This window comes from Nematolebias whitei, chromosome 16 (genome assembly GCF_014905685.2).
Source record: "Nematolebias whitei isolate Nwh7 chromosome 16, NemWhi1, whole genome shotgun sequence".
Taxonomy (NCBI): domain Eukaryota; kingdom Metazoa; phylum Chordata; class Actinopteri; order Cyprinodontiformes; family Rivulidae; genus Nematolebias; species Nematolebias whitei.
In genome coordinates, this window is record NC_056513.1 from 37,316,021 (window position 1) to 37,329,148 (window position 13,128).

Consider the following 13,128-nt stretch of genomic DNA (forward strand, 5'->3'; position numbering starts at 1 on the left):
CCCCCCCCCACACACACACACTAAACACCAGTGTCCTCTGAGCAGATTAAAGGGATGTTCTGGCCATTTTGAAGTGGATAAAGACTTCTTACCTGTTGTAAATGGCTCTTAAACACCCTCAGTTTGGAGTGAAGCTCTGATTAACTAGTCCACCTGCAGCAACACCAAAGTGCTACAGCCAGCTGCTGCTGCTGCTCTTGTAAACAGCCATGTACCGTATTTTCCGGCGTATAACTCGCTCCGGAGTATAAGTTGCATCAGTCAAAAAAAGCATCATGAAGAGGGGAAAAAAACCCTGTAAGTCACATCCATCCATCCATCCATTATCTTTACCCGTTTATTCCATTTTGGGTCACGGGGGTCGCTGGTGCCCATGTCCAGCAATCACTGTGCGAGGGGCGGGGTACACCCTGGACGGGTCGCAAGTCCATCACAGGGACACATAGAGACAAACGAGACAAACAACCATTCACTCTCTCACTCACACCTAGGGACAATTTAGAGTTACCAATCAGCCTAACATGCATGTTTTTGGTCTGTGGGAGGAAACCGGAGTACCCGGAGAAAACCCACACATGCACGGAGAGAACACCTATAAGTCACATTTCTTATGCATCACCCCTGACCCATTGTGTTTATTATGTTTTTATTTAATGGTCGAAACGGCTTCATTTCGCCTGCGCGACGCCATCCATTCATCGCGGCCGGAGCTGCTAGCTCTCCAGCGTTCCTCCACCAGCTGAGTGAAGCAAGCGTGCACGGGAGGACTCACTGTTGCAGTTCTTGGAAATTTAAAGTGTCAGTCAAAAATTGCATTATGAATATGGAAAAAAAAAAAACTTGTACAAGTCGCAGGACTGACAAATCTATTCAAAAAAACTGTGACTTATACGCCGGAAAATATGGTAATATGAAATGAACAGCATTGTAAATGTTCATTAAACAGCGTTGCCTGAAGTGGTACAGAAGGTTTCTGCTCTGACAGTGAGGTGAACTTTATACAGTGTTATTTATGAATAATCAGCAGGTTTGTAGTTGGTGTTAAAGAATGTCTCTGCTGATATCAGTTATCGTGTGATGTGATCGTCATCACTCTCTCCTATACTCTAGGATAAATTCAGGTTCGTATCCAAACCCCATTGTGCCGACTGGCCTCGGATCAACGTTTAATCTGCGACTTGTCTGAGCAGGAATGGTTTTGGTTTGGGCCTGTACGACCCGGCTCCCCGCTGTTCTGCAGCGTAGTACCAGGAAACTCCTGCTGTGTCCTGGAAATCTCAGATGGGAGATATGAAGCAGCTCGGATAAACCTGGAATCTGACTGCACATGCCTGATTCTAAGTCAGTTTAATGGTTAATGGTTCACTCCAGTCTGCGCTGAACATTAAACACGCTGAAGAATAAAGGTCTTTGTTGCTCCTCTAAAGCTGCGTGTGCATTTTGTATCTTGTTGGAATAAAATCTTAGTTTTGAGGCGGAGGTCGAAGTTAAAACTCCCATCAAACACTGCATGGCCTCTGCGTGTGATGCTAAACCAAAACCTTCAGAACCGTAACAGAAATGCCTCCATACAGACCAATGTGGTAAAGTTAGTCTGTGTGTCCGCCTCTCTTCCCGTTTCCTCCAGCCACCATGACGGACGCAGACAAGTATCTGTACGGGGACCGCAGCGCGGTCAGCAACCCTCTGGCTCAGGCTGACTGGTCCTCCAAGAAACTGGTGTGGGTCCCCAGTGAGAAGGTGGGCTTCGAGTCCGGCTCCCTCAAAGAAGAGCAAGGAGACGAGTGTGTGGTGGAGCTGACGGACTCGGGCAAGAAGGTGACGGTCCAGATTCTCAGATTGTTTGTAATGATGACTCTTTCCTGCAGCAGCTGGTGAAACTTCTTCTTGTTGCTTTAAATTCCAGGTGAAGGTGAGCAAAGATGACATCCAGAAGATGAACCCACCAAAGTTCAGTAAGGTGGAGGACATGGCGGAGCTCACCTGCCTCAACGAAGCGTCCGTTCTGCACAACCTGAAGGAGAGATACTACTCTGGACTCATCTACGTGAGTCTCGTCGTTGATGAACGTCTCTCTGCACTGCTGCTCTCTAACTCTCTGTTCTGACTCAGACGTACTCGGGTCTCTTCTGTGTGGTGATCAACCCGTACAAGAACCTGCCCATCTACAGCGAGGACATCGTCGACATGTACAAGGGCAAGAAGAGACACGAGATGCCCCCCCACATCTACGCCGTCACCGACACGGCCTACAGGAGCATGATGCAGGGTGCGTCCAAGGCTCTGACGCTGTGAAGCATTAGCAAACTGAAAAGCTGGACGTTGTCTGAAAATAAACCGCTGCTTCCTGCGTGCACGTGCACACTAGGCCTGTCACAGTAAACAATAAATCAATTAATCGCATGATAAATGAAAATTATCAACCTCATTTACATTTATCTGCTTTATCATTTCTTCATGTCTCTTTCCACTGAAGACACTGGATGAACAAAAGGCTCAACTCCGGTGCTCTTCACTGACCCCTCCCTTTCTCTTTTCTCTTTAAAATCTGTTTTTAATCGTCCAAAATCGTGTTTTTGGATCTTTAGAAGCAGCTAAGCTGAGAAGCTAAGCTGCGAGTTAAGCTAACAGGCCGACCTCGAGAAAAAAACCTCAGTCTTGGCGAAGCTCCAAAATTCACAGTTGAAATTTGTGCCTTCGTGTAAAAAGTTGATTTTCTCTGCAAAAAGAAGCTGAGAACTTGTTTACTGATTTAAAAAAATTTTTTTTTATTAAAAGCTTTGTGTGAAAAATGCTATGCTAAAGAGCTCAAACCACACAGAGCGTCCGCCATTTTGAGAACCAAAAACAAGGAAGGATAGACGGTCCATGTCACGTCAAGGGGCCTCCCTCCCATTTTTCTTAGACGCGCTGCTCGCTCCCTCACTGTCCATCCTTCAGTTCAAACAGGCTTATACTGCCATCCGGTGGTAAAAAAAAAAAGGTTCTACACACACAAATTAACCAACATTTCTTCTTAAATTTGACTATAATTACTAATTATTGTCAAATTTCTAACAATATTATCGTTTATCGCAATAATTTCTGAGACAATTAATCACCCAGCAAAATTTGTTAGTGACTGGTCTAGTGCACGCACACACCTGCACGCTGACCGAGCTTCACTCGAGCTCATTGACTTGTTGCAGTTTGTTCAACTTGTTTCTCTCTCCTACAGATCGTGAGGATCAGTCCATCCTCTGCACGTAGGTTTTCTTTTCTTTTCTTGAACGGTTTTAGTTTAAGTGGCGTGTTTTTGGTGAGAAATGATGCAGCAGTTAAAAAAAAAAAAAAAGCTATTTATTGGTAGTTTAATTTTAAACGTTAGCTTAAAATTTTAAAAGCTAAGTTGTACAAGTATGAATGCTCCAAGTGTTGAACCCAGACGGGATTATTAACTGAATTACTTAAGAACTGCAGAGAACATACAAACTGTTGCACTGGGCGGACCAACTGGAAAAGTCGAACAGTCTGGAAACTTGAAGGCATATTCCAGACATTTCGAAGTGGTCTGTAAAAACATCGTAGCAGTTGTGGATGGCTATTTGAAAGACCTCGGATTTGAGAAAAGGTTCAGGTCCACCAGGCCAACGGCTGGGCTGAACGCAGCTGCCGTCTTAAAACAACTTCTCTCAAACAGGTTCATGCAAACGTTACAGACCTCACGCTGCCTCCAACTTCTCTTTCCACCTTCATTAGCAGAAATGTCTGTTCAAGCAGGAAGTGCCCGAGGCTGCACCAGAAATGACGTCTGCATGAACTGCTTAGAAATGTTTGAGCTTGGAGTTGGTTTATTACGGCAGTGATCAACTTCTGGTCATTGTTGGGTTAAAACCACCGCTCTAGAACTAAACTGTTGTTTCTCCAAACTGAGCTATCTACAACAGGTAAGATACTAAGTCTAACAAGGTTGAGTCAGGTCCTCTGGACAGATTCTTCTTCTTCTTGAAAAGTTTTGTCTTTTATCCAAAAGACTTCCTCAGTCTGAGGAGCTGCAACAAACTCAGTCTTGTATATAGCACCTTCTCATAGTGGATGAAGCAGTTTGTTGCTGATGGCCAGAACCAGCTGTTCACATGATCAAGGAGGATCATCAGCCTTACAATTGATTTTTAGTGCTCTGATGGCTGTTTACTATTCACAGGGTTGAGTGATACTAGCAATAACAGCATTGTAAGAGGGGGACAGTTGAACACGGAGGCTCCGCCCCTGTTTAATGATGGACGGTTTCTTTTCACAAAGATGGCCTCCTTTACTCCTCTCTCAAACCATTGTTCCTCTCTATCCAGAATGTGAACTTCTTCATCCCTGAAAGAGTGACCTCTGACCTGCACGTGAGTGTAGATCTGAGTCCTGGCCTGATGATGTTGCTCCTCTGCGCTGGGCCATCCTTTTTCGGATTGCCCAGGACATCCTGGGCATGACGGCAGGACATGGACAATAGCTTTGGACATGGACATGTCCTTTGTCAAGGGACATCCTTTTTAGACTGCAGAGTGTAGATTCAGAGGTCACTCTATCATCAATAGATGGCACATCCTTGATGGAGAAGAACGATGGTTTGATAGAGGAGTAAAGGAGGCCATCTTTGGAAGAACCTGTCAATCATTAAAAAGGGGTGGAGCCTCCGTGTCCACCTGTCCCCCTCTTACAATACTGTTACTGCTAGTATCACTCAGCCCTCTGTGAATAACAAGCAACCTTCAGAGCACTAACGATCAATTGTTGGGCTGATTTTCCTCCTTGATCATGTGAACAGCTGGTTCTGGCCATCAGCAACAAACTGCTTCATCCACTATGAGAAGGTGCTGCTTATAAAACTGAGTTTGTTGCAGTTCCTCAGACTGAAGAAGTCTTTTGGATTAAAGATGAAACGTTTCAAGAAGAAGAATTTATCCAGAGGACCTGACGCAGCCTGGTTAGATTCATCCACCTGGATTATTGATCATGCATGAGGACATGAAATACTAAGTGTCTAACACTTCCACAGAAGCACTACAAAGTGACTGAAATGTTTTCAGACATGGTTTTGTTTTCTACTGTCAGTTTTCACTGGGAGTTGAGATGGTTTGAGTTTTGGATCAACCTTTGACCTTCATCAGTACCTGCCACTTATCACACTTCAACAAAATCTGTTTGTGTAGCTAAAACATTTGGATTCAGAAGTTCTGTGATCTTTATATGTAACTCGCCCCCCTTTCTTTTTGTTTTCACCCCGCAGTGGGGAGTCGGGAGCAGGCAAAACGGAAAATACGAAGAAAGTCATTCAGTATCTCGCTCACGTTGCTTCATCCTTCAAGTCTAAAAAAGACCAGGTTAGTAAAACTCAACTAGCTGGTTAGATGGACAGACCACAGTGGAAACTTTCCTCTTTTCTTCAAATCCTTCAGGTTTCCATTTTTAGTCAGAATCTGTAGCGGTGTATTTGAACAAGTCGTGCAGCGACCGAACATTCTTGTCTCAGGTTTAGACGTGCCTCGCCCCCCATGGCGACTAAAAGTGAAGATGTTTACATACCTGTGCTACTGCTCGTATGTGGGCTGTTTTACAAGACCCAGCATGTGAAGTTGTGTTGATCATTTTGTCCTGACTCATCATGTTTTCTTTCTGTGCAGAATTTAGTATCAAATATGGTAATGGACATTTTTACCTCTTTTACAGGCCAGCACCATTTTGTCACACGTAAGTGAATCCCTGATTTTAATACTAACAACTATTTGTCTGTGTTCTGTAAAAAGGATGGCAGCTTCAACCATGCCTGTCGCAATAAACGATAAATCAATTAATCGCATAATAAATGAAAATTACCAACCTCATTTTCATTTATTGACTTTATTGTTTCTTCATGTCTCTCTCTTTCTACTGAAGACACTGGATGACAAAAAGTTAAACTCCGGTGCTCTTCACTGACCCCTCCCTTTCTCTTTTCTCTTTAAAATCTGTTTTAACCGTCCAAAATCGCATTTTTGGATTGTTAAAAGCAACTAAGCTGAGAAGCTAAGCTACGAGCTAAGCTAACAGGGTGGGGAAAAACCTCAGTTCCAAACCAAAGCTCAAAAATTCTTGGTTGAAACTTGTGACTTTGTGTAAAAAGTTGTTTTTCTTTGCAAAAAGAAGCTGAGAACTTGTTTATCCATCCATCCATCCATTATCTTTACCCGCTTATTCCATTTTGGGTCACGGGGGTTGCTGGTGCCCATATCCAGCAATCACTGTGCGAGGGGCCGGGTACACCCTGGACAGGTCGCAAGTCCATCACAGGGCCTAAAACTTGTTTACTGATGTTTTATAAAAGCTTTGTGTGAAAAACGCTATGCTAAAGAGCTCAAACCATACGGAGCATCCGCCATTTTGAGAACCGAAGAGAGATGGCTCATGTCACGTCAAGAGGCCCCCCCTCCCATTTTTCTTAGACACGCTGCTCGCTCCCTCATTATCCATCCTTCAGTTCAGTCTTATACTGCCATCCGGTGTTCAATAAAAGGTACTGCACACAAAACAAATTAACAAACATTTTCTTCTTAAATTTGACAATAATTACTAATTATTGTCAAATTTCAAACAATATTATCATTTATCATTTCTGAGGCAATTTATGGCCCAGCAAAATTTATCGTGACGGGCCTAGTTTCAAACAGACTGTTCTGTTTTGAGTTGATCCAAGTTTCTGATGTGGTTCGTGCCTTTAAGTTGAAAGCTGCGGTCAGCAAGTGTTCTTTTGCCAAAAGACAAAAAAATGAAGAAACCTCCGTTTTATTCACACAAACCTCAGTTAACCTTCTAAACTCATTATTTGAAGGAGAGATTTAAAACGAGGCAGTTGTGACCCCGTCTCTTTCAACGAGTCTCTGCCTTCTCTTTACAGACACCAGATGAAGGCTTGCGGGCCAGATTTGGTCCTTGTTGCACTTTTGAGCGGGCCGATAAGATTTGAAGTGTATCCGAACTGGCCCATCAAGTCTCTGCAGTTTTTATGTGTTTGCTTTATGATGAAGCAGACGTCAGTCACATGGTCATTAGCCAACGTTAAAGTTTAGTTTCTTCATTTAGTGTTTGGAGAGGACCGGCCAGTTTGAGCTCTGTGTGATGGGCCTGCAGACAAGTCGTCAGGCGTCGGACCTCTCTGCATCAATGCAGCAGTTTGCTTTAATGTATCGACAGTTTTTATTTAAGGACACTGTTATTAACAGACCGTTCGGTTGAGGGATTTTAATTGATAAGTTGTAAATGATATGCATCGCTAAGACTAAACAAATGGAAAAACTTCAGTGCAGAAATAGAAAATAAAGGCTTTGGCCTTTTTTTATTTTAAATAATTAATTTATTTTAAGCTATTGTTTATAATTCTTTGAAAATATCTTCAGTTGCAAACTCATCCTGCTATTTTTGTGCTATTTCAACAACTCTTATATCAAAATGTTTAGCTCATTCAGGACACTATGGATATGACTTTTGGTGTTGGTGCAACTTTAGCTGTTTGTAATATTTAGCTTTTTCTGCCATTTCAATTCATTAAAAATGAATTGAACTCACTTCACTTCCTTCAGATCCTTTGAAATGTTTACAACCTTTTACTGCTCCTTTACTTCTAGTTCTGCTTATTTCAGCTTCTTTGTGCTAATTTTAGCTTTCTTCAGCTACTTTCAGCTAATTTCAATGTATTTTTCAGCTAATTTTTTTTCTCCTTTAAGATTGTTTTTGCTAACTTGAGCTCTTGGTTTTCTTGTAACTTCTTTCTGTTAATATCAGGTTTATAATATATTTTCAGCTACTATTTAGTTGTTTATGCTAATTTTAGCTTTTCAGCTAATTCCACGTTTATGCTCATTTCAGCTTCTTTCAGCCAATGTGCTCCTTCTGCTTACTTCAGCTAATTTAGGCATTTTTCTGCGTTTTCAGCTACTTTTCAGCTTTTTTTAAATTTTGTTTTGCTAAATTCAGCTATTTTCAGCTAATTTCTCAATTTTCCTGCTCATTTCAGCTTCTTTCTCCCTTATTTGGCAAACGTAGCTCTTATAGATGCATTTTCCTGCTTTTTGCTAGCATTTCAGTACTTCTGACTCAAAGCTAGTTTTATCCTCCTGTTTTTAAATTCGTTCCAGTTCTTAAGCTATTTTAGAAATTCAGCTAAAGCTTTCAGCTCGTTCAGGACATGAACTTTTTTTTAATTATGACCTTGGTATTATATTTTTAAAGTTTTTAAAATATTCATCTTTTTCAGCAAAGTTTCTCATTGAAACGCATGAAATCCTTCATCTTACTGTTTGTTGAACTGTCACCTAAAAGTCTGTTCAACGTTTAAACATTCATGAGCCGTTCAGCTGTCACCAGCTGATTCAGCTTTGTGATATCTTGAACCTTTCTTGTAAAATCAGAGTTAGTTAGTTTTGTTGTTTCTCTCCTGTCCTACTTCTGTTCTACAGCAGGTTTGATTTCCAGATGTTTTTGCTGCTCAGCTGTTTTTAACTTCATTCTGCATATTTCAAATTTTATGTTTCCTTTAGCTTCTTTCAGTTAACACCTTTTTTGTCTTGCCTTTCAGCATCTGTTCAGCTGTTTCCCTGATGGTTTGAGCCATTTCTGCTCATTTTACCTTTGTAAATGTGATCATTTATACTTTTTTCTGCGTTTAGTTCAACAGATGTCCTCTTTAAGCCCTTGTCTGCTTATTTCATAATTTTGTTCAGTTTTTTTGCAGCTTCTGTGCTCATTTGAGCTGTTTTTGGCTCCTTTTGGCTTCTTTCTGCTAATTTGATCTTTTTGGTTCAGTTGTTTCATCTACCTTTCCACTGTCAGTTTTCAAAGGGTAAGGTCAACAATCAAGGTCAAAAATCACCCCTGACTTTAAATAGCTCTAATCTGATAACCGATAAAAGAAACGTCAAACTTCACAGCTGGACACCACGTCAGCCAACAAAGATCCCTATCGATTTAAAATTATGAGTCAAGGTCAAAGGTCACTCCTTTAAACCGATTTAAATTGGGAACTCTTTTACATATAAATCTCAAACCTGACAGCTGGACCAACATTGTTGTCTGTTGATTTGAAGGTTATATTAAACTGTTAAACTGGATTTACCACTGATCACTACTTCTTGCTCTAAACTAGCTTTTTCTATATATCTTGCCAGCGTTTCACTACCTCTGGCTCTTACTTAGCATTTTTCAGCTTTGTTTTGCTTTTTCTGACTAACCTAGCTTTTGCCATTTTCTAGAGTTTTGCTTCTTCTGGCTCTTGGAGAGTGTTTTCCTGTTTTTGGCAGCATTTTGCTACTTATAGCTTTAAGCTAACTTTTTCATTTCACAACTTCTGGCTCTTAGTTACCAATTTTGTTTGGTTTTTACTAGCTTTACTGTGCATAACACTACACATTAACATTTATTCATTCTCATTAACACTACATTTAGCGTTAAGTTTTTTACATTTTTTGCTAATTACCGGTACTGCTTTGCTGCACACTTATGCCTTTTTAACCTAATTTCAACCTTTTTCTGCATTTTTTTTTTTTTTTTTTTTGGTTTGTATTTTTATTTATTTATTTTATTTATTTATTTATTTATTTTATTTATTTATTTATTTATTTATTTTGCTTTTTGTGCTTCTTGCAGCTTCATCTTTTACATTTTAGCTATTGACATATTTCAAATAAACTCTGGCTTTTAAAGCAACTTTCAGTAAAATAATTTGGCACTGTGCATTTTGGCAGGAAATATAAATTTATATACCGCTAGTTTATATTGTTGCATCTAAAAACCAAGGACCTTTTTATTTGAAATGAAAAAATAAAATTATAAATATTGTCTGGCTGTTGATTTGGACCAAGTTTTGGTGTTTAGGTTATATTTTCAGTTACGTTCAATATTTATGCACCTTCACTCTGGCTCTGCAGAATCTTTCATTGGAGACCAACTTGTGGTTTAACCAAAGGTTGTTGTCCCCCCCCCCCCCCAGTCTGTTTTTCTGTCCGTCGTTGCTCTTGTTGGCAGTTCCTGTGAGCACCTTGTTCGACCTGGCTGTGTTTTACCTGCTGTGGTGTTCCAGCTTGTGCCTGCACAGACCTCGCCTGGTTTGGAGCTTGAGCGAGCTTGCTGCTCTGCTGGAATGTGCTGTACGCTGGAATGTGAAGGATTTTGCTTGTGTGTGCGTGCACTCAATTGGGCAACAATAACTTTCCCTTGAGTTATTCTAAAAGGGTTTTCTGTTGTAGTTTTCAGCAATGAAAGTTTTTAATGACATCCTCCTGGCATGTGACTCAGGTGATCATGTGATCCTTGTGTTACTACACTTAACTGCTGCGTTTGACACAGTGGACCACAGCATTTTATTGCCACGTCTACAGCACCAAGTAGGCATCGGTGGGACTGCTCTGGAGTGGTTGGGGTCCTATCTGGCAGACGGAACATTTTCTGTAAAAATTGCTGGGTGTGAGTCCCTTTCTGCTCTGTCATGTGGGGTTCCTCAGGGATCAATTTTAGGACCTTTGCTTTTTCCTTTTTATATCTACTTCCTCTAGGATCAATTCTTAGAAAACACAGCATCTCCTTTCATTGCTACGCTGATGATTGCCAAATCTATGTGCCTTTTAAGGCGAGTTGATGCCTGGTCCATTAAACCTCTATCGTGTCTCGAGGATCTTAATGCTTGTATGGCCATAAACTTCCTGTGTTTGAATTTAAAAAAGACAGAGGTGCTTGTTTTTGGACCTAGTGGAGCTTGTTCGAACCCTCCAGTTGATTTAAACCCCCTGACAATGTACGTGAAGTCCACAGTTACAAACCTTGGTTTTAAACTCGACAGTCAAATAAGGGCCACAGTCGAGTCTGGTTTTTGTCATTTAAGAAAAATGGCAAAGGTTAAATCTATATTTTTTTTCAAGGCAACAGTTTGAAACTGTAATCCATGCCTTCATTTCATCATGGCTGGATTACTGTAATTCTATCTCAGAGTCAGCCAGTCCTCACTTACACGTCTGCATCTGGTGCAAAATGCTGCTGCACGTCTTTTAACAGGAACATGTAAAAGAGCACATCACACCTGTCCTGGCTTCTCTCCACTGGCTGCCTGTGCATTTTAGAGTTCATTTTAAAATTATTTTGTTTGTTTTTAAAGTTTTAAACAGCCTTGCTCCACCTTATTTAACAGAGCTTCTCCACCACTGCACTCTCCTTGGTCACTCAGGTCCGCTGACCCATTCCCAAGAGTAAGAGTAAGAAGAAGCTTCGAGGAGACGGGGTCTTCTCTGTTAGTGCCCCGAAGTTATGGAACGCTCTGCCTTTGCACATTCGACAGGTTCCCTCACTGTCCATGTTTAAAAGCCATCTGAAAACTCATCTCTACTCATTGGCCTTCAGCCCAACTGAGACTTAATTTTACTTATTTTTATTGGTATTGATTTTATCTGTTTAATTCGTCATTTTATTGTGTTTTAAATTGAGTTTTTAGTTCACTGTGCGTGGCTTTGTAACTTTATTTTTATTTTATTTTTAACTGATGTTCATCACTTTGTTTGAGCTGTGCTGTGTTAAAGCGCTTTATAAAAAAAAATGATGATGATGATGAATGAAAGCTGTGCAGCGTGGCACAAATCCTGTGAGTTGTGAAGCTTGATTGTGTCTGACCTGTCTCCATCAGGGGGAACTGGAGAAGCAGCTGCTGCAAGCAAACCCCATTCTGGAGGCTTTTGGAAACGCAAAGACCGTCAAGAATGACAACTCCTCCAGATTTGTAAGAATAACTCTGAGTGCTCCTGTAGAGTTTAGCTCTGAACTCTCGACTGTAGCATGTGAGGGCAACAACTGTGACAATAAAACTCAAATCAGCAGAAGCTGATGGAGTTTGAGGAGTAAACAGCCTCAACACTCAACTGGTCTTTAGTGGTTTGTTTGTAAAGTCTGAACTTTCTGCTTCACTTGGAAATGTGAGCATTTTAAAGACGGTTTGCAATAAAGACCAACATAACATGAAGTTTATCCCGGTGTTTTCAGCCCACATTTGATTAGTTTAAGCTTTATCTGACTGATTCTCCACAGCATGGAAACATCTGAACATGATGCAAAGTCATTCATTGTTTTAGCGTTCGTTTCAAATCTCGTGAGGAGCAGTCGTTCAAAGCAATTACACCCAACTTTAGAACGCACTGCCCCTTTTTTCTGCATCTTTGTCAATCGATGCATTTAAACGCATCTAATGTTCTTTTATGAATGAAAGAATAGGGGATAAGTTGAACAAAACAACAAAACAAACGAGTCATAAACAGTCTTTTGGCTAGATGCAGGGTTTTTGATATTTGTTATACCTCATTTTATCTTTATTTTGTATGTTTTTTATTTGTATGGGTGTTTATTTTGGTTATATAAGTTCTATTTCATCCCTCCTGACCGCCAGAGGGCGGTGCTGAAAGCACTGAATGTTCCCTTCGCGCATGCGCTGATTCGAGTAATAATACCAACGGAGTCACAGGTGTGACACGGATGACCAATCAGAGGCTATATAGCCCGACGTCATCCGCTGCTCTGCTCCTATTTTCTTCTCGCGCGCGGTTCAATTCAGGGCTTCAGCCCTTTGGACCTTTTCTGAACTTTTTACCGTCGTCGGAAGCCCGACTGCCCGTCTGCGGGAGTAGCGTGTTCGCCCTCCTAGGGCTGCGACGGTTTAACCCTGTTCAAAGGTATTTCTGCTGTTTCGTTGGGAACTACGGCTGTTTCCGCCTCTCCCAACTTACAGCGTCTGACTACTATGTGTGTGATTCAACACCGGTGAGTAGTTTTCCTTATATTTCGCCGTTGGTTAGCGGTAGCGTTCGCTCCGCTCACGCTTGTTAGGAGACCTCCAACCGCGTGGTCGGCTGGACTGTGCTCCGACGTTGTTTATGACTACTATGTGTGTGATTTAACACTGGTAAGTAGTGGTTTTTTGCTTATATTTTGCTATTTGGTTAACGGTAGCGTTCGCTCCGCTCTTGTTTACTGGAGGCCTCCAACCGCGTGGTCGGTTGGACCGTGCTCCGAAGTTTGTTTATTACGTAGCCAGCTGAGTTTCTGGCCTTGTTTTATTTGGTGAAGGCGAGTGTTCTCACCCCCTCTCCCAAT

The 13,128-nt window shown here is 41.3% G+C and overlaps 1 protein-coding gene across 2 annotated transcripts in view; it reads left to right on the top strand.

Annotated features, from left to right (window-relative positions):
* Positions 1–13,128, top strand: part of LOC119422595 (myosin-9) — a 49,997-nt gene that overhangs the window by 2,764 nt on the left and 34,105 nt on the right. For both annotated transcript variants that reach the window (XM_037689975.1, XM_037689976.1), the window contains exons 2-8: positions 1,628–1,818; positions 1,907–2,047; positions 2,113–2,269; positions 3,218–3,245; positions 5,261–5,354; positions 5,701–5,721; positions 11,672–11,764. In XM_037689975.1, the coding sequence (XP_037545903.1) occupies positions 1,633–1,818; positions 1,907–2,047; positions 2,113–2,269; positions 3,218–3,245; positions 5,261–5,354; positions 5,701–5,721; positions 11,672–11,764 (720 nt within the window). In that variant the 5' untranslated portion in view covers positions 1,628–1,632. The remainder of the gene's footprint in view (positions 1–1,627; positions 1,819–1,906; positions 2,048–2,112; positions 2,270–3,217; positions 3,246–5,260; positions 5,355–5,700; positions 5,722–11,671; positions 11,765–13,128) is intronic.